This window comes from Pseudophryne corroboree, chromosome 10 (genome assembly GCF_028390025.1).
Source record: "Pseudophryne corroboree isolate aPseCor3 chromosome 10, aPseCor3.hap2, whole genome shotgun sequence".
NCBI lineage: Eukaryota > Metazoa > Chordata > Amphibia > Anura > Myobatrachidae > Pseudophryne > Pseudophryne corroboree.
The window spans coordinates 333,377,764-333,397,584 of NC_086453.1; the positions used below are offsets into that span (position 1 = coordinate 333,377,764).

The 19,821-nt window shown below is 43.2% G+C and overlaps 1 protein-coding gene across 1 annotated transcript in view; it reads left to right on the top strand.

Moving 5' to 3' along the window:
* Positions 1-12,250: 12,250 nt before the first annotated feature.
* LOC134965341 (indolethylamine N-methyltransferase-like) overlaps positions 12,251-19,821 on the top strand; it is a 59,320-nt gene continuing 51,749 nt past the window's right edge. The window contains exon 1 of the mRNA XM_063941812.1: positions 12,251-12,401. Coding sequence (XP_063797882.1) covers positions 12,251-12,401 — 151 coding nt within the window. The remainder of the gene's footprint in view (positions 12,402-19,821) is intronic.

The following is a 19,821-nucleotide window of genomic DNA, read 5'->3' on the forward strand; positions in this document are numbered from 1 at the left end:
GAAATGGGAGGTCAGTTCCTTGCAGGCACAAGGACGGCCGGGTAGACGTTGTAATTTATCTGTAAATGTTCTTTTCCCCATCTCTGACGTTCATCGGCAGGACCCAAATATCACATAGCTATTTGGTCCTTGCAGAAGTCTACCAAACCCCAGTATGACCTACCAGCATCGATGTATCCTGGCCAGATACAAAGGGTAGGTATGGAAATACTGGTGGGAGAGACTATGCAGGGATACCATTGGACATGTAGATGTGACAGCCTGAGGGTGAACGGAAGATCTGATAATGTTTTTTTTGTTTGTTGCTTAATGAAAAATGTGATGAATTGTTCTCTCTCGTTTGTTTTTTTTCCTCTCTCTCTTCTCACTCATGTTTTCATGTTTTAAAGATGGTATGTCACACATCAGTTAGACAAATGTTAATGCAAGATTTTTGCTCCTTACAGAGAGATCGCTGATTTGGAAGGAATATTGCATCACCGGAGTGATCGTTTGGAAGACTGAGAGACAGCACCTTTGAGATGACAGCAGAACAAGAAGAACAACAAGACTAGAGAACTAATTATCGTAACAAGTTTCTCTCCCCCTCAAACTGTTTTCCTGTACCCCCATTACAAATTTCTCCTTTTCTCCTCCTGTAAGATGGACTTGCCCCAAGAGACTGTGATATGGATTTTCCTGTTGACCATGATGTTGACCAGAGCAGTCTGTTTCGGTGAGAGTACCAGTGAGGTCGAGAAAGGATCCAGAATAGGTTTCTGATGACTGAGACGGAGGTGTAAATTTCCAATAGCAACACAATCACCAAGCAAAGGCGAGTACCGGAAACGATCCAGCAGCCATGTTATTTATAGACATTGTGAAGGATTGTTAGCTGAAAAGAACTGTATCTGTAGACACTGTGACAGTAGAGTTGAGGATGGGTGCATCAAGAAATGTAAGTCCAGTTTTAACATTAACATGGACCGGCATCCATTGGGTGACTATCACTCATTAGTGGGTAAGGTGTTAAACCAAACAGACTGTTGGGTATGCTCTCAAGTACCTCAAGGCCATAGCAAATCAGGATTAGTACCATTCCCTTTAACTATAGGAGAGGTACTTGAGTTAAGTGGTGGGAGACCGGTGGACAAGAGGTTTAATATCTCTAGTCCTCCTAGTTTGAAGCTCCACCAATATCATGTGGATAGGTCCTTAGTGTGTTTTAACATTTCCAATCCCCGAAAGCTGGGAAATTGGGAAGTGTCATGGAATAACAAAACCATGACCTTTTCATATAGAGCCGATAGAATGCCTACAGATACAGAGCTCATACGCCACATAGCCGGTTGTGGAAAATATTTCCGATATAGGTATACCCTAGGAAGTAGGACCATGAGAGTTGGAGAGGTATCACCAGGATACTGTGCACATATCGTACAAACTGATACGTGTACTAAACAGATGGGAGAATTAGGGTTAGGAGATTTCATATGGAAAATGTGTAACATGGTAATGACATATTCAGTCCCATATGTTCTCCCCGATGATGCATATTTCATATGCGGGAGAAAGGCGTATGAGCGGCTTGCCCCAAACTCAGAAGGATTATGTTATATTGAAAAAGTACCGCCTGAAGTAATGACTGTATCGCATAACAAAATTGATTTGATTTACGACCCAACCATTGAAACCACGCTGTGATAAAAGGTGATTCCACGACCTGTTTCTTTCACCCGTTTCTCCTTTGTTTTCCTCCAAGGTACAAGGACTCGCTTGGAAGTAGAATTTGACAACCTTTTACACAGACAACTGATGGACTATGCCATAGACCCCCATATCCCTAGTACCTTTAATTTTACGCTAGCCCAACACTTTTTGTAAGTCTATGGACATTGAAAAAGCTTTTTGCACACCGTTTATAGCAAAAGCATCGGGAGACTACAGTCAACATGTACATCGAGACAAGACAAGGCAAGACACAAGACAAGACCTCAATCGGCAAATGTATATTAAACTCACATAGTTTATGACTGCATTTACCATAATTGTTCTTTATCTTCATCTCTACAACCTTCAGGTAATAACACACATAGTCGATAGGGAATATAGGCACAGATATCAGCACTCACATATTCCCCCATTCATGTATCATCAACTAAAATGTGCTCCCCCATTTTGTTGCAACCAAAAGCCGAAGAGAGCTCGGTAAAGTTTGACAGCCCATCCACAGACCCGTACCACGGGATAAGAAGGAATTCAAATGTATACTTCGCAATACCTCGAAGCTTGATGTACAACACGTACGGCACGATGATACACGACCCCCCCAAACATGGATTCATACACACATGCTTCCGCTATCTCACTAGGTCATACCCTTTTCCCACCTTCTTCTCTCCTCCCTTACCCAATCATAGAAATGTATTTACATATGACATATATTTTTCTCTTTTTGAAATGTTTTAGGAAGTGGCAGTTATTGGTGACTGCCAAAGGGTGGACTGTCAAAGTCAGAAAAATATCACGCTGCACGTTGCCATATATGCACTTCATGCGTGTGCACGCTGCATATTTAATCAAAATAATGTATTTTATAAGTTAATATTCCCCTGAGTTCAACAGGTATCAGTGGGTCTCAAGATGGCTCTTAGACCTTAGAGATTCCCCTTTGCATGTTAAAAGGGCTTCACATGTTCTTATGCATAGTTAAGCACAGGAATAGTAATTGAAGATTAATTGTATTCCGAATAAATTACACCTAAGAATAGTCAGTTTCTGTCCCGCAGACGGAATACAATAGCCTTTAATTACACTAAGCTTTGAGATTCAATGAGGAGGGCCAACACCTGTGTTTACGAATAGGGCTGGATTTGTCTCCAGAAGAATGATTGCTGGGATGTCATTGTCTCAACTGAAAGTGGACAGTGAGACAGTATTCGCCAAACAATAGCTTCCCACAAGACAGGAATTTGAAACAAGTGCATAACCAAGATCACATGGTCAGCTCTGCTCACTGATACAGCTAGCCCACATGCTGTGAAAGACACACACTTCCTGTGGTTGACACACCCCCACAGCTGGAATGCAGGTATGAGATTATCCACTGGAAATCACAGGGCTCACTGACTCACTCAGAACCAAGCAAGCATCCAGAAGCATGGCTTGCTTATCACCAGGCTCCAAGCGAAAGGCTAAGTAGTGTATACTCATGGCTTAATGGCATAGAATAGTTTAAATATGTGTTTGTGGTAATGTAGTTGTGAAATAATGGCATAGAATAGTTAGTTTGGAGATACAAATGGCTTAAGGTTAATGATGCTTGTGCAGTTGTGTGATTGTTGGGTGTTTGGGATGATACTCTATGAAATCTGTAATGAATTGGAACAGTAGACAATCTGTAGCATAGCATCTCTGGTATACATTTATGGATGGTGATTTATAACAGATTATAGTAGTTTTACATGATACATCATGCTGAAGGTTAGAAGTCAAAACATACTTCCTTTTGTTACTGTAGTCATGTGCTTGTAGCAATAGCAGGCTGATACTTGAGGGTACCTGGTTATTGAGATACTGTGTTGGCTTGAAATTGTGAAAGGTGATTTAGATGGTTTGGAATTGTAAAATCAGAACATATGCATTATATTGAAGCTTAGACATTTTGGAATATAGTGGAGTCTTATGTCTTCTGCTATGTGATTATGGTATAGGCTTTGTCAATTAAAGAATGCCATGTGTTTGGACTTGCAAATCTAAAATGGCTGCTAGCATTCCCTTTTAAATCATATGTTACAGACTTTGGAATCATGGGAGTTTTTCCCAAAATGGAGTCTAGCTTCTGTCCCATGCGGCATTGTGTTGTTGCTGGGTGTTGTGTATATAGGGACAGCCAGCCTGGGTGAGCTCAATTTTTCTCTCCACAAAGGGTCTCAGCATTGACTAACTGCGTAGCGATTGTTTCTCACATGTGTAAATTCTCTGCAGACATATTGTCTCTTATTTAATGTTATAAGCCATTCTCTCTCTCCTTCCCCCTTAAATGTAATTGTATCTTTATTGTATTTTATGTGTAGTGATTCGGTTAGGTATTTTATGTTATCTTGGTAGTGTATAACTTGTATTGTATTATTCTTTTGCAATTGAACGTTCATTCATTTCCTTAAAAGGCGTTAGACCCTTAGACCGGTATTTGACTGTTTATTATATTGCTAAGGGGTTCTCTGAGCATCACATACGCTCATACAGCTTTTAAACTAACAAGGTTACACTGTGTTGCATTTACACCTTATCACTGCACAAGGGTTTACAGTATAAGTACATTGTTTATGGTATAGTTATTAAAGTTTAATTCTGTAAGTGTCTGCGACGCCTGTGCTCACACCCTGTGCACAGCGTCTGCTACACTAAGGGCGTACCCTTGCGGTACCTTTTGCGCCAATTGCATACTGTGTCTCTTAACCTTTTAAAGTGTTTTAAATAGGATAAACATATAGGCTTTGTCAGGCCTCATTAAAATGGGCGTGGCTTTGTTAAGGTGGGCGTGTCCTCATCTGATCTCATCATCACAGCCACCACAGGATAAAAAAAAGTCCTCATTTTACACATTACAGCAGGCACGCGACCCCATTTTACACAGCACGGCAGGCACGTGCCAACATTTTACACATTGCGGCAGGCACATGCCCCCATTTTACACATATCAACAGGCACGTGCCCCCATTTTACACAGTACAACAGGCAAGTGTCCCCATTTTACACAGCATAGCAGGCAAGTGTCCCCATTTTACACAGTACGGCAGGCACGTGCCCCCATTTTACACATTGTGGCAGGCACATGTCCCCATTTTACACATTGCGGCAGGCACATGTCCCCATTTTACACATTACGACAGGCACGTGCCCCCATTTTACACATTGCGGCAGGCACGTGTCCCCATTTTACACATTGCGGCAGGCACGTGTCCCCATTTTACACATTGCGGCAGGCACGTGTCCCCATTTTACACATTGCGGCAGGCATGTGTCCCCATTTTACACATTGCGGCAGGCACGTGCCCCCATTTTACACATTGCGGCAGGCACATGCCCCCATTTTACACATTGCAACAGGCACGTGCCTCCATTTTACACAGTACAACAGGCAAGTGTCCCCATTTTACACAGTACGGCAGGCACGTGCCCCCATTTTACACATTGCGGCAGGCACATGTCCCCATTTTACACATTGCGGCAGGCACATGTCCCCATTTTACACATTGTGACAGGCACGTGCCCCCATTTTACACATTGCGGCAGGCACGTGTCCCCATTTTACACATTGCGGCAGTCAAGAGTCCCCATTTTACACATTGCGGCAGGAAAGTGTCCCTATTTTACACAGTACGGCAGGAAAGTGTCCCTATTTTACACAGTACGGCAGGAAAGTGTCCCTATTTTACACAGTAAGGCAGGAAAGTGTTCCTATTTTACACAGTACGGCAGGAAAGTGTCCCTATTCTATGCAGTACGGCAGGCAAGTGTCAAGTGGGGGGGGGAGGAAGGGAGAGGGAGGGGGGGAGAGAGATGAACAACTTACATGTGAAGAAGATCTCCCCGCTCCTCGCGCCGGCCGCCGGCGCTTCCTCTTAACAGCTTGCTTGACTCCCCCTCCTCCCTTTTCCCGAGTACTCCTGCTCGGGGGGCGGAGTTTCATGGATTGACGCTGTTGCGTCGTGACGTCATGACGCAACCGCGTCATACCGTGAAACTCCGCCCCCCCCGAGCAGGAGTACTCGGGAAAAGGGAGGAGGGGGGAATCTGAGACCCGTAAAGTGCCGCGGCGGGCGCCCCGTGCGGTTGCACGGCTCGCCCGCCGCAAGAAACGGCACTGCCACCTGCAATCTCCTTCTTGCAGCTCTCTGCACTCCTCTCTATTCCTCTAGTGCTTGGTACAACTTTGGCAATCTGCTCCCATGTTGAAGTCTCCAACTTCATGCTGAGATTCCTTGCCTTTGGACCAAACAGATGACATGTGTGTCTTCTTACCTCATCGATGAGAGCCCTGAATTCCTCTTCTAAAAACATTTGCTGCTCTCATTCATGTTCCTTCTGCTACATCTTCATTGTTTTCCTCTAGGTCCCGAGTTGTCTCAGAAGGTGCTCCAGACACAGTTACAGGCTGAGATGATGCCATTGTCTCCTCTTTAATGTTGGTCTACTGGGGGTAATTCTGAGTTGATCGCAGCAGCAAGTTTTTTAGCAATTGGGCAAAACCATGTGCACTGCAGGGGGGCAGATATAACATTTGCAGAGAGAGTTAGATTTGGGTGGGTTATTTTGTTTCTGTGCAGGGTAAATACTGGCTGCTTTATTTTTACACTGCAATTTAGATTGCAGATTGAACACACCACAGCCAAATCTAACTCTCTTTGCACATGTTATATCTGCCTCCCTTGCACTGCACATGGTTTTGCCCAACTGCTATCAAAATTCCTGCTGCGATCAACTTGGAATTACCCCCACTGTGTCTTCTGCTCTGTCTCTTCTATGTTTGCATAAGGAAGCTCTCTGTCATCACATTCTTTGGACATACTTAAAAACACTGCTTATTAATATAGTTTTAGTCACATTTAATAAAAAAAACAGTCATGTAATGTAAATAACTTGGGATTTAAAACAAGCCAGCGAAAAGTTGAAAAAATAAAAATAATAAATGCAGACTCTACCAAAACCTGACCCCATAACAAGAAAAGAAAACTTATGACATTTGATAGAGAAACACTGTTATAAAACCTTATGGGCCGACACCCAACTGTTACCAAATAAGTGACAAACAAATGCAAACATGCAAACGCTGTAAAACAAATGCACAGTTTGTCATTAAAAAACGAGTCTTATTACACTGCAAATCCAAAAGTCCAATTGAAAACAACTACTGTGCCTGAAAATATTTCACATTTATATATAATATTATATATATAATAATAATAATAATAATAATAATTTTATTTATGTAGCGCTCTTTCTCCAATAGAACTCAAGGCGCTTAACAGATACATAGCATAATATAGTACAGAAAATAATGAAGTACATTTTCATAAAATACAGAAGCATGAAGATACTAAAAAGGGACATTATGGAAATGCTTGAGTAAACAGGAAAGTCTTGAGTCTACTTTTGAAGGATTCTATAGTTGGGGCCTCTCGCACTGTGCGGGGAAGTGAGTTCCATAGAGTCAGAGCCGCATGACTAAAAGCTCGACCCCCAGATGAATTATGGGAGATTCTAGGTACTGCTAAAAGTCCTTCATCTACAGATTGCAGTAATCGAGTGGGGCAGTATGGGGTCAGAAGCTGCTTCAGGTACCTTGGGCCCTTGTCATGTAATGCTTTGAAACTCAGTAAGCCAATCTTGAAGATGATTCGCCATCTTACAGGCAGCCAGTGAAGAGAGTAGAGGATGGGTGTTATGTGGCTAGAACTGGGCTGGTGGTTAACAGCCTGGCAGCTGTGTTTTGCACCAGCTGTAAGCGGTGCAATTCTCTTGCTGGGAGACCAAAGTAGAGGGCATTACAGTAGTCTAATCAAGATGATACAAATGCATGTATGACTTTTGGCAGATCATCTGAGGGAATTAAATGCTTGATTCTTGCTGTGTTCCTCAAGTGAAAGAATAAGGATTTGATTGTGGCTGATATCTGATGTTTAAGTGTCAAGCCACCATCCAGGACAATGCCAAGATTCTGCACACGATCACTGGTCTGTAATTCTGAATCCCCGAGTGCAAGTCCAGTTGGTTGGCTATGCTGCAGTCTTGTCCTTTGATGTTGCGGTCATATCATAAGGACATCTGTTTTATCTGGGTTCAGTCACAGCCAACTGGTGCTCATCCACTCCTGTAGCTCAGCTAGACAGCCATTTAGGGTTGCTATTGGGTTATCAGTGCCCGGACTAAAGGACAAGTACAGTTGTGTATCATCTTCATAGCAGTGGTAGACCAGGCCATGGTGCCTGATTATTTCACCCAATGGGAGCATGTATACTGCAAAAAGCATTGGGGATAGTATAGAACCTTGTGGGACACCACATGGCAATGGCACTGGTGGTGATGAGTATAATCCAGACGATACTCTTTGTGACCTGCCTGTGAGAAATGATTTGAACCAGCTTAGGACTGTGCCATCCAGACCACAGAAATGTATCAGTCGCTCAATCAGAAGCCCATGGTCCACGGTATCAAATGTTGCTGAGAGAACCAGAAGGATTAATATTGAACAGTCACCTCTGTCAGAAGATCATTTAACACACACACCAGGGCTGTTTGTCTTCTCCTGAATCCTGATTGGAATAGATCATAGATATCATGGGTTGTCAGGCGGGTTTCCAGTTGATTTGCAACCACTTTCTCAATAATCTTTCCTAGGAAAGGAAGGTTTGAGTCTGTAGTTGGTCATGCAGTCGGTATCTAAATTAGGTTTTTTAAGAAGCGGTCTAACAATTGCTTCCTTTAGGGGTCCAGGAAAAATGTCTGTCTGCAAAGAGCATTGAACAATTTTTGCAAAGACAGGACCAATTATATCCATACAACCTATTAGAAGCTTGGTTGAGTCTTGGTCCAGATCACAGATGGTGGGACGCAAAATCCGAGCAATTTCAGCAGTGTCCTTTACATCCACTGGGTTAAAGCTAGTCCATGAAGGCAGGTAGCTTATATTGGCAGGCTTTGTAGTTTGGCACTCCTTTGATGGCACTGTGGAGATTCCAGCCCGGATGGTGGATATTTTATCTGCAAAGAAGTTTGCAAACTCGTTGCATCTTGCCTGGGAGAGGGTTTCATCAGTCTGCAGGCATGTTGGCTTGCAAAGCATCTCCACTGTGCGGAAAAGTTGAGCTGGCATGGAAAATACACAGACATCACGCTATTATTAAAAAAAATATAGTAAAGCCAAGATCAAATTAAACTGTGTAAGATGACTGGCATGTTTAGAATGGGTACAATGTGTGCGGGGGGCCCACACCGTACACCCTGTACATATTTTTTTCATTATTTACCCTCCAGAGTCCCGTGTTGGCAACAGCACTTCAGAAATCACCAGCGGTGGCCATTTCCCCGGCGTTTTGCTCATGCACAGTAAGGAAATCAATTTGGGAAATGGTTTGCCTCACATTTTACCAGAGACCTGCACATACACACTCAACTCTGAAACAGCGCTAGGGTCCGCTAGTGACACTAGTGCCAAAAGATACAGCGCTGCCGGCTTAAGAGGAGTGGGCCCAGACGTAGCCTGCACACGAGCCTCCTCCTATCTAGATGAGCCCCTGCACGCAATTCAAACAAAAAGAAGTCATATTTAAACATAAATGAAGACAGCAACCTTCACATTGAATGCAGTTGTGAATTTCCCATTAGGCATGTCAGAAGATTGTGAGGGGGAAGCATGTACATTGAGGAAAGTATGCACGTGGGGGCGTTGAGACACACTGCAATAATAACCCATCTCCCTGGGGATCACTATGTGTGCAGGAGTCGGGGTGTGAGTGCAGCTGGTGGGAGCAACACATGGGAGCACTGGCCAGAAGATGAGGAGGAAAGGTGTCCAGAGAGGCTGCAGCAGGGTGGTGCCAGAGTGGTGGTGACATGGGAAGGGTGACTGTGAACACTATAGATATCACTATACAGATATCCTGTAACATAGATCCTGTGCCTGCCACACACCCCAATTCCCACCTACCCTGCACATCCTGCTCCCTGCCATCTGCCACCTTACACTAGTCACCCCCAATCTTACAGCCTCCTCCCACCCACATCAACCATATACCCAGGGCTGTAGCTAGGTGGGGTATGTACCCTGGTCTGGGCTTCTTATACGGCCCAACCACAGCCAGGGGATTGCTCTCATTGGGGAGGGGTTTCAGGTGTTGGGTGGAGGGGGTCCTGTGGCATTAGTGAGATATTTTTTTTTGTCTTTTTGGGGGGTGGTGGGATTACGGACTTGCCCTTGGTGACAAAAACCTTAGTTTTGCCCCTTGCATAATCTTACCCTGCTGGAGGTGTTTACCAGGGAATTCAGCAAGGAAATTTGGGCTCAGCTACACCCGACAGGCTAGTTGTGGCCCCCTGTTTGGGACAATTGTGCTAGCACTAGAAGGTGTGACTGGGACCGATAACCGAGAGATATTAGACTGGTTCTGATGACTAAGGGGGTATTTCAAATCTGATAGCTAGGAGGTGATTTTTGATGTCCTGCGATCAGATAGTCGCCGCCTAATTGTGCAAACGCATGTTGTAGCAGAGCTGCACAAATTGATTTTGTGCAGTCGCTGCGCAGCCCAGGACTTACTCAGCTACTGCGATCACATCAGCCTGTTCGGGACCGGATTTGACCTCAGACACCCTACCTTCAAATGCTTGGTCCCGCCTGCGTTTTTCCAGACACTCCCTGAAAATGATAAATTGTCATCCACAAACCCCTCTCTTCCTGTCAATCTCTTTGCTAATGCCCATGTGAATGGATCCTTCGCACAAACCTATCGCTGACCGGCGATCCAATTTGCAGCCGTCCATCACGCCTGCGCATTGCGTTGCATGCGCAGTTCGGATCTGATCACTCGCTGTGTGAAACCGCACAGCAGCGATCAGATCTGAATTACTCCCCAAGACTTGGGATTGGTACCAATGGTCTTGAATACTGGACTTGCACCGATTGTCTGGAATATCAGACTTGCTCTGATTGTCTGGAATATACGCTGGATAAATACTGACACCAGGTTTAACACTAGAAAGACTAGGTCACGGGAAGTGTCATCAGGAGTAGTCTGGTTCAGCACGGGAGCACAGTTACAATGCTCAATCACAGAGCTGTGTGACCTATGGAACTGGTATCCTTGGCCCTGTAATTCCGGAAGCTTTATACTCCTGGGTTGTTCTGTATTAGCCGGAAGTGTCAGCTGAGCACCAGACTGGAAAGGATTGGTAAGTAGAGAGTCAGCTGACTGGAACCAAGATGGCAGCCAGCTTCTCTGGGGATGCTAGACACACCCCTGGAGTGACTGAATGGGAATCCCATGAGGCCATGCACCCTTTTGTTATGTCACGCCACCGTTTTCGGATGACCATTCCTACAGCATGAGGGCAGTAGTGCACAGTGCCCACCGTGTGTCACCACGTGTCGGGTATGGGTTACCGGCACTCACCACAGGTTCTTTTCCCACTCTATGGGTGTCGTGGACACCCATGATTGGGAATAGTCCATGCTAGTCAGCATGCTGACTAATGTAATTTCTTCCTTGTGGGATGCAGGGGTCGGTATACATAACTACATCCCTTCACCACAGACAGTGACGCCTCTGCTTCAGTTTCTAGAAACGGTCTGCAAATCTGCAGATTGTTACCGATACACTAGCAATCTACAGTCCCAACTGATCTGTGAAATTAAACATGTTGAAAAACCTGATTTAACTGTCCCAATCGATTTGTGACTGAAATCTTTGGTTTGTCAACCCCTTACAGTGCAGATTTATTGACACAATCATCTGCAAAATGTCAGATTGTCCAAATTAATTGCTGATGAATGGGCCCCTTTAGACTGGCCATACATCTAAAGATTTATTGTCCAATCTGGCAGGTTGGAATAAAAATCTTGTAATGTATGGGAGCAAATGACAATTGACCATCTGGTTCCAAACACTGAAAAAGAGACAAAAAAGGTCAATCACACAAATTGGTTAAATCTGTTTGATTTAATACATTTTTATTTAATACATTTTTCTGAACAACCATTTTGTCAGTTTTTCGGCATTTTAGAGCAATGGTCAGTTGTCATTTGCTCCCATACATGGACAATAAATCTTTAGGTGTATGGCTAGCTTTACACAAGGACCTCCAGAATTCCGACACAAACTGTACACGTTGATCAGAGACAACTTCAATGGACAGCCATGGACACATAATTTTTCTCTATTGAAAAGTTGTGCCAGTTGTATGAAGGGGGACATTTTTTTCATATGTGTTTGCACTAGAAAATTCTAATTAAATTGACTTTACAATATTTGAAAAGAAAATTAAAAATGTGTTTTATGGTAATCTTGTTTTTTTTTATCATAATACCATAACCTGCAAACCCATCATGACTTTGATAAACCATCATGTGATAATAATGATTTTCTTGCTACTGATGAATATACATATCCATTTACATATCCTGGATTATATAAACGGAAATTCTGTGCCAGTCAAATAAAAGAGGAACGACGACGTGAGAGTCAGCCAGTCTGTGATACAATAATACAAGATGGATTCCTGCTCTACTAAATTCTATCGTGTAGATGGCTATGACTCTAGAGAGACTCTGGAATCATATTTTTCTAACAAAGAAGAAATGATCTTTGGAGATGATTCACTTAAATTTCCAGTGGAGAATTTATTCCGTACTTTTAATGAGGGTATGTACTGTATACTAAAATGGCAATATTAGCTCTAGTGTGTTTATGTGCATGGTTGTATGTTATTCTGTAATTTTTCAAACCCAGTCTGTGACATGTCAGTTAGAAGCGGATTGGCTGGTACTTTATCTACGTGGACTTTATCTCCATATAAGGCTTAGTAAATAGACCCCTTAGACTGTATTCTCCAATGGGGCAGGGACTGATATGCATTAAAAATATATTATCTGTACAGTGCTGCATAAAATGCTGGTACTATATAAAGTAATGATGACAGTAATACTGTATGCTGGAACTAAGATTATATATTTCTTGTTTTCCCCTTCAATCATGTATTTTTTATTGTTTTTCAAAAGGCATAGAAAAAATTACATAAAAACAAAGAAGTGCATTTCAAGTGGTATCACATAGAATCAGCATTTGCAAATATGAAAACATCTGAAAGTATAGCAGACATGAAAATAATATATTAAGAGGAAGAGTACTTTAATACCCCATTCAGATCGCAATTGCCGGGTCTCACCAGGGAATTGGAAACGGGTCCTTTCCTGGGTGCGACCCTGAGAATATGTTTCCCAACCTGGCTGGGTCAGGTTGCCATCCGGGGGTGGGGACCACCGCAGAATCGGGGTTGAGGACTGTAGATGAGATCATCTTCACGCAGCCTCTCCCTATGCTGTGAATGGGTACCTGGTCGCATCGACCCAGGTAATTTGTTCACACTGCGCCTGAACCGGTAATAACCTGAGAATAACCCTTCTTTATTTCTAGGTTGAATTATCAGGTCAGGCGACCCGGAAGTTTGGCAGTGACCCTTTCACACCGCGCAGCGACCCGTTTCGACCCGGCAATATACCAGGTTGATACCGGTTTATTTGTGCGGGGTGAATGGGGTATTAGTGATGAGAATACAGTTCGGATAAGGATAAGTATAACCATTATAAACAATCTAGGATCTATAATCAAATATAGATGTGTACGTCAAAATTTATGAAAGTATGCCGGCTGTCAGAGGTATGTGTAGGCAGATTGGTGTGTCCCGAAACAACGTTTGTGAATGATCCATAAAGTACAGGAATCAAGAGGCAAGAGCATAGTGAGAGTTCTGCCAGAGGCCCCTATGCCTTTTTGCACTTCACCGGACATTTAAGTTTAGTGTACATAAAACATTCATGTGAAAGTGTAGTATTGACTAATGTCAACCAGGTCGAGAAGGAGGGAGTATCAGGGGCCACCCAGGTACAAGGAATACACACACAGGATTGCATAAGAGGGTTATTAACATTAAGACAAAGGTGGACAGAGAGGGAATCCTGCATATCTGGGCTAAAAATTCAAATTTGTGGGTTCATTAGAGCAATTTGGATACCTATGTTACGCATACACAAGCCGTTATTCTTTTCCAAAAAAACAGAAACCCCGGGGCAAAGCCAAAGGAGATGCCAGAAATTAGCAGCTGACATGGGGAGATATACAGCATGACACCGATCCTCCAAATTTAAAAAGTTTGCTCGGGGTCCTAGTAGATGCTGTGTAAAATATATTGTTGTTTCTCCTGAAATCAAACATATGCTGTGGCGACTCTGGGGGATCCAAGGACATAATCCCAAATTTCATCAAAAACTGCTTCCAAATCTGCCTCCCATTTAACACAAAGGGCACCTAGAGCATCAGTCCCAGAGGAGAAGAGGAGAATAGAAAAATGCGAGAGAGGCACGAAAACTTATAAGGGTCTTTGATTTTTGTGATTGGTTAGATTAAGCTACAGTATGTTGCTAGGCAGATCAAGAATATCAGCTTGTTATTATTGGTTTAGTCTTGGCCTATCAGCAAGTGGAGGGTAGGAGGGCTTTGGCAGCCTTTATAGGGAGGATTTTGAGTGAAAATATTCCTCTTGTTGTTTTGGAAGCCCAACCACCCTTCCCCCGAATTTTTTATTTTATTTGTGTTCTACATTTCAATTACTCATTCGATCTGCAAATATTTAAATTGCAGCAGGCGGGCAGACGCTACGGCCAGTGGTCATATGTAGCATAAGTGGTTGCTGTGGGGCACTTACCCCTTTGATGGATGGCTAGTGTTGTCCTACACCTGAGGGCGGACAATGGGCATTCCCAGTAGGAGGTCTGTACCGTGCCAGTAAGGGGTGATGAGTCTTCCACAGTGCAGGAGCTGCTTATATATATAGTTGGGGCGTGTCAGTTGCTGCCATTACAGTTGGGGCATGTTAGTCGCCACCAAGTTGTATGATATATTTGACTGGAGCTGGTAATTGTAGCATCTTCCTTGTCATCCCGTCATTTAGGGTCATCAAATTAATAAATACAATGACCTTTAAAATCTAATGCAGTTGGTGTCCGTGTCATTATTTTTAGTTGATAAGCTATTTTAAGTATATTGTTAAGGTAAGAGCAATCACAATAATTGATAGATGCCTTACAGAAACTGTTCTATGACAGGGCATTGTATGAACCAGCATATGTACAGTGGTTTCAGTCATTTGTGAAGCAGGGCCCTTCTACTGTGTAGACAAGCATGACGGAGTTGTAATTATTGGAAAAAAAATAATCAAAAGTGATGGATAAGCCCATCCTAATAACATTGTCCAATTGCGGATATCCCAAAAGAAATCCAACCAGAACTAACCTCTAAACTATGGGTTTCAGGGAAAGTCATGTTATTCCATATGGGAGAACAGGGGTCTATAGCGAGGTCTCCTAACAATTTCTCAGCTGCCTTCCACACTCTCTGAGCCTGTTTTAGCAGCGGAGTAAAGGAAGAGAGTAGGGTGCATGCCAGAAGAAACTGTATAGGGGAAATGTTAATCCCACTTTTTCTAAGAGGGGCACAGAAAGGTCCAGGGGAGACCTATTCACTCAACTGTGATAACTGAGTGGTTACATAATAGAGACAAATATCAAGCAGGGCAAAACTGCCCTCCCCTCTAGATTTATTTAGCATTTAATATGCAATACTGCTCTTTTGTGTCCCTAAATACATAAACCGGGACATTCTGGAGGACATACAGGTATTTAGGCTGGATAATCATCTTAATAAGATTTACAAGGCCAGTAACCAAATTTGGATACCTATAGTAGACACTTAAAGTGAGTACACCATTTAAAGAGAAGGTCATAGAAGAGGGGTTGTGGCATAGAGGAAAGTAGCAGAAACACCACAGACTTGTCCCAGCTAAAATTAATACCTCAGTAATAGCCACATTTTTTACCAGTACACGAAGAGCAGGCAGGGAATGACACATGTCCATTAAAAATAACAGCATTTAATCGGTATATACTGTATCCAGACTGTCAAAGTCAGAAAAATGTCTCTATGCACGTTGCCATATTTGCACCGCACACTGGTCCGCGCTGCGCATGCGTACGCTCTCCCGTGAAGGCGCATACCCGCAATAGCGTGCACTCGCAGGCGCGATATGCGTATTTACGGTAGAGTTTATGTAGTCGTAGCGTGCGACTCATTCGTTACATATTTTCACAATTAATGTAGTTTATAGATCATGATCCCTTTGATAGTTTCTGAAAGTTTGGTTAATATAGAAGGTCCCTGTTTAAAGGAATCCCTCTTTGTATTGTACGAAGGGTCTAACAGGAATCATACAGCAGTGTTTGGTACCCATCGGAAGAGTATTTAATTAGTAATATTCCGGTGTTGGTTTGGAGCGTATTAATCGCTCGTGCGAATAGTTATGGACATAAGAAGTTTATGTCCATTTCTATTATTTACACATACTCAGGTATGCGGCGGGAAACCCAGTTTCCCACCCACCTGAGCTGTTGGAAATCGTCACAGCCCACCTGTATGAATCACCCTATGACCTTTTGTTGTGATACAGGGTCGAATTCCTTCATCCAATGGACAATGGGATTGTAGGGACTATGAGATTGCATTGTGTGTGGGGCATAAATAGGCAGGCCGACCATATCCAACTCTCACTCTCTCATCAACGGTTATCTGCTGATAGCCGGGAGCTGGATATCGAGGCGCAGGCGATCATACCCTTTGTGCGTAAGTTTCTCTCCGTAATCATTGTCTTTCTGTGAGCCAATTTCTCTCATCTCTCCCCGTCTCTCTCTCTCTCTCTCCTCTTTTCTCTTATATCTCTCATAGTATTATAGTATTGTATTGTATTGCATTTAGGTCAGTGTAGTATTGTCTTTTTGTATTTATTGTTTAGTTCTGTGGTTAGGAAGTCTCTGTTATATTGTAGTGTATCATTTGTACTGTTATCCCCTTTTTACAAGTATATTAGATATAATACAGTTAATAGGCTTTGGACCCTAAACCAGTATCTGTGTATTTTCTATAGTATTAAGTGTTCACTTGAGCGTCGGTGACGCTCAAGCAGCTTTGTAGTTAGTCAGGTTACACAAGGTTGCACTTACACCCTGTACTCACATTAAGGTATTCTGTGTATTTCTTTGGTATAAGGTTTATACATAAAGGTATAGCGCTGTGAGCGTCTGCATCGCTGGTGACCTCCTCGTGGTCTCGAGCGTACGCTACGCTACCGCGAATCATTACTCTAGTGATAACCAATAACGTGTCCTGTGATCACTGGGCCGTGAGCGAACGTGACGCTTGAGCGTCTCGCTTACTGCTGAGCGATCGTTACGCAAATAGCGTACCATTACGGTACTTCTTAAGTAAACAGCGTACAGTGTTCTTAGACTTCATAAAGGGTTATAATTACGACAAAAGGAATTTAGCATTGTCAATTGGGGACTCGTCCGATCCTTCTCATATCTGCACTAGGTAGATCAGCAGACATTATCCCTCCAGCAAAGAGTGGGAGGTTGTCTCGCAGTGCTGACGGGATAAGCGTCTGCTTCGCTTAGATAAAGAGTGCTGAAGGAATCCGGGAACCGGAAGTAAGAACAAAACGCTTGTGTCTTTTAAAACTGTTTTATTTCTCTTCTGTCTTGCGTATACACGCACGCATACATTTATCTGCATTTCTTTTTTTCAATTTCGTATATCACTATTCCTGTTTGCCAATTTTTATAGTTGATAGAAAGTGCTAAAAGAGATTTGCTGTTATTTCATAGTAGAGGTAATAGTTAAAGTATAGAACAACACACGATTTGTCTGAGATACAAGGCAGTCAGTGTGGATTGCGGTAGATGATCAGGGATCATTTACATTGATAAAAGTATATATTGTGTTACGGTGGATCTTTGCATTGCGTACACGTGTCGCTAACAAAGACTAGCGTACGCAATCCAAAGGCAGACGCACGCAGCGTTCACTACGCAACGTAGCGTCCGGTTACGCCCACGTAGCTCAAGTCACGAAAAGTTGAATTAGCGCAAAGCGATAATTAGCGCAAAGCGATAATTAGCGCAAAGCGATAAGTAACGCACAGCGGTAGATAACGCGAAGCGGTAAATAACGCAAATCTATTTTTGGAAAAATCTGAAATTTAGTTTAACAGATCCTGCTCCTAATTGGTAACACTGTTGGACTGAAGACAATTTCTGCGCAGAAATAGATATAGAAACAAAGTGTACATGTGTTGAGTGAGTGTGGTTTTGTATACATAAGTTTATACAACTTTAAGGTGGAACCAAAAGGAAAGCCGGGTACTCGTCAAGGGACATACATGTAAGTGACATATACGGTGGCTAGGGAGGCATCCCTGGTTAAATAATATTTGAGCATTAGAGTATAGCGGACCATAAGGTAACAAGACCAGGAGGTCATAAGGTAACAAGACCAGGAGGTCGTAAGGTAAAAGGTCCGCTATAAAAGTCCAGTGGCACAACCCCTGGGGGCGTTGGTGCAGAACCCATATAGGCCATACAAGCTCGTGCTGAAGGAATCGCGGCCGGAAACATCGATTCCATTGATCTTTCAGTACATAACAAGTAGTGCTTGTGTACTGAACGATTGGACCACACGTAATTGTGTGCAGTAGTTAGTAATCTGACCTAATACCATTAGAGTAAAGTGGTCACAAACGCTATTTGTACATTCTGACGTGATTTGTGTAATTTTTTATTTTTGGAAGGGAAGTTCGCTGGTCACTCAGGAACTATCTAACAACCCCAACTTTACTGGAAAGAGTAAGTGTCCTGCGGGTAACCCTCATATGTTCCAGTAAACTGAAGGTTCCATAGGGGCCCTGTATCGAGTACGCCAGCACCACGTCGGTGTGATCAGGTCGTATTGGTCGAGGTGGGCGAGTGAGTGGGGTACTCGGTAAACCGCCACCGCCGGCCTACTGTGGAGTAATTTGGTTGTCTGAAAAGGCTTGCTGAAAACCTTGATACAGAGATCCAAGGAGGACTAAGCAACACCTGCAGACTATGGGGGCCAGTTGCTCAGGTAGGGGGCGATCAACCCTGGTTCAGGTTGATTCTGTGAACCGACCAGTTGGGTCGGCACGATATGTAATGTGTGAAAAATATGGAAGTCACACCGAATCTTTATGTGATGAATGGGAGAGAATGACTGTACAAGACAGGGACAAATTCCCAAGAATAGGTAGCTTTAGTCCAGAAGTGTTACAAAATTTAAGGAGGAGGATATGTCTCGTAAAATCAGCAAAGAGACGAATTCAGCATCATGATTATTTACAGTTATGGCACCAGGAAGGTGAGATACAGAGAGGTTTGGCTCTGGCGGCAGGATCTGGGGCAGTCAGGAAGCTGATAGCCACAGCTCCTCCTCCACCATACATTGCAGGAGAGAAGTTGATTACGGAGAGAAACGCACTGGGTTATAAAACAAAAACTCTTAGTAACCTTGTAAATGTTAATGATGTTAACCAAATAACTCATGCAAGTATTAACCCGTGCAAGATGTACCCTGTTTTGAACCTTCCTCAGGAGTGTGATCAAGAAGACGATTCAGCAACAATTTCAGCTCTCTCTCTTGCAGCCACCATAGCAGAGACCACAGTAGGCACAGCGACACCCACGAGATTAGTGAAAGCCCCTAGCGGAGGGATAGGTGAGGTCGTGTCAACGGGTAAGTACGGCACCATGCACTACACTGAAACAATTGTACCACAACAAGCTGTAGAATCTACACAGGAAGAGGCTGTTAGAATTGCTCCTGTAAGGGTAATAGCAGTTCCCAATGGAAAAACAGATGTGTCTGGAGCCACTCCCATAAGGAACATTGCCATGTACACTCCATTTTCCAGAATGGAATTAAGAACAATAGTGTCCGAATTTCCTGACCCCAGGAAGGATTTAGTTGCTAGCCAAAAATACATCAGGGATCTAGGTAACACTGTAGAACCCAACAACAAGGATTGGCAGATACTGCTAAGAGCTTGTTTACCTTCCAATGTTGACGCAACTCAATTTTTAGCTGACTGTGCATTGGATAAAGATGTACCGCTTACAGACGTGTACAACAAGGATAATGTAAAAAGGATAAATTTACAGCT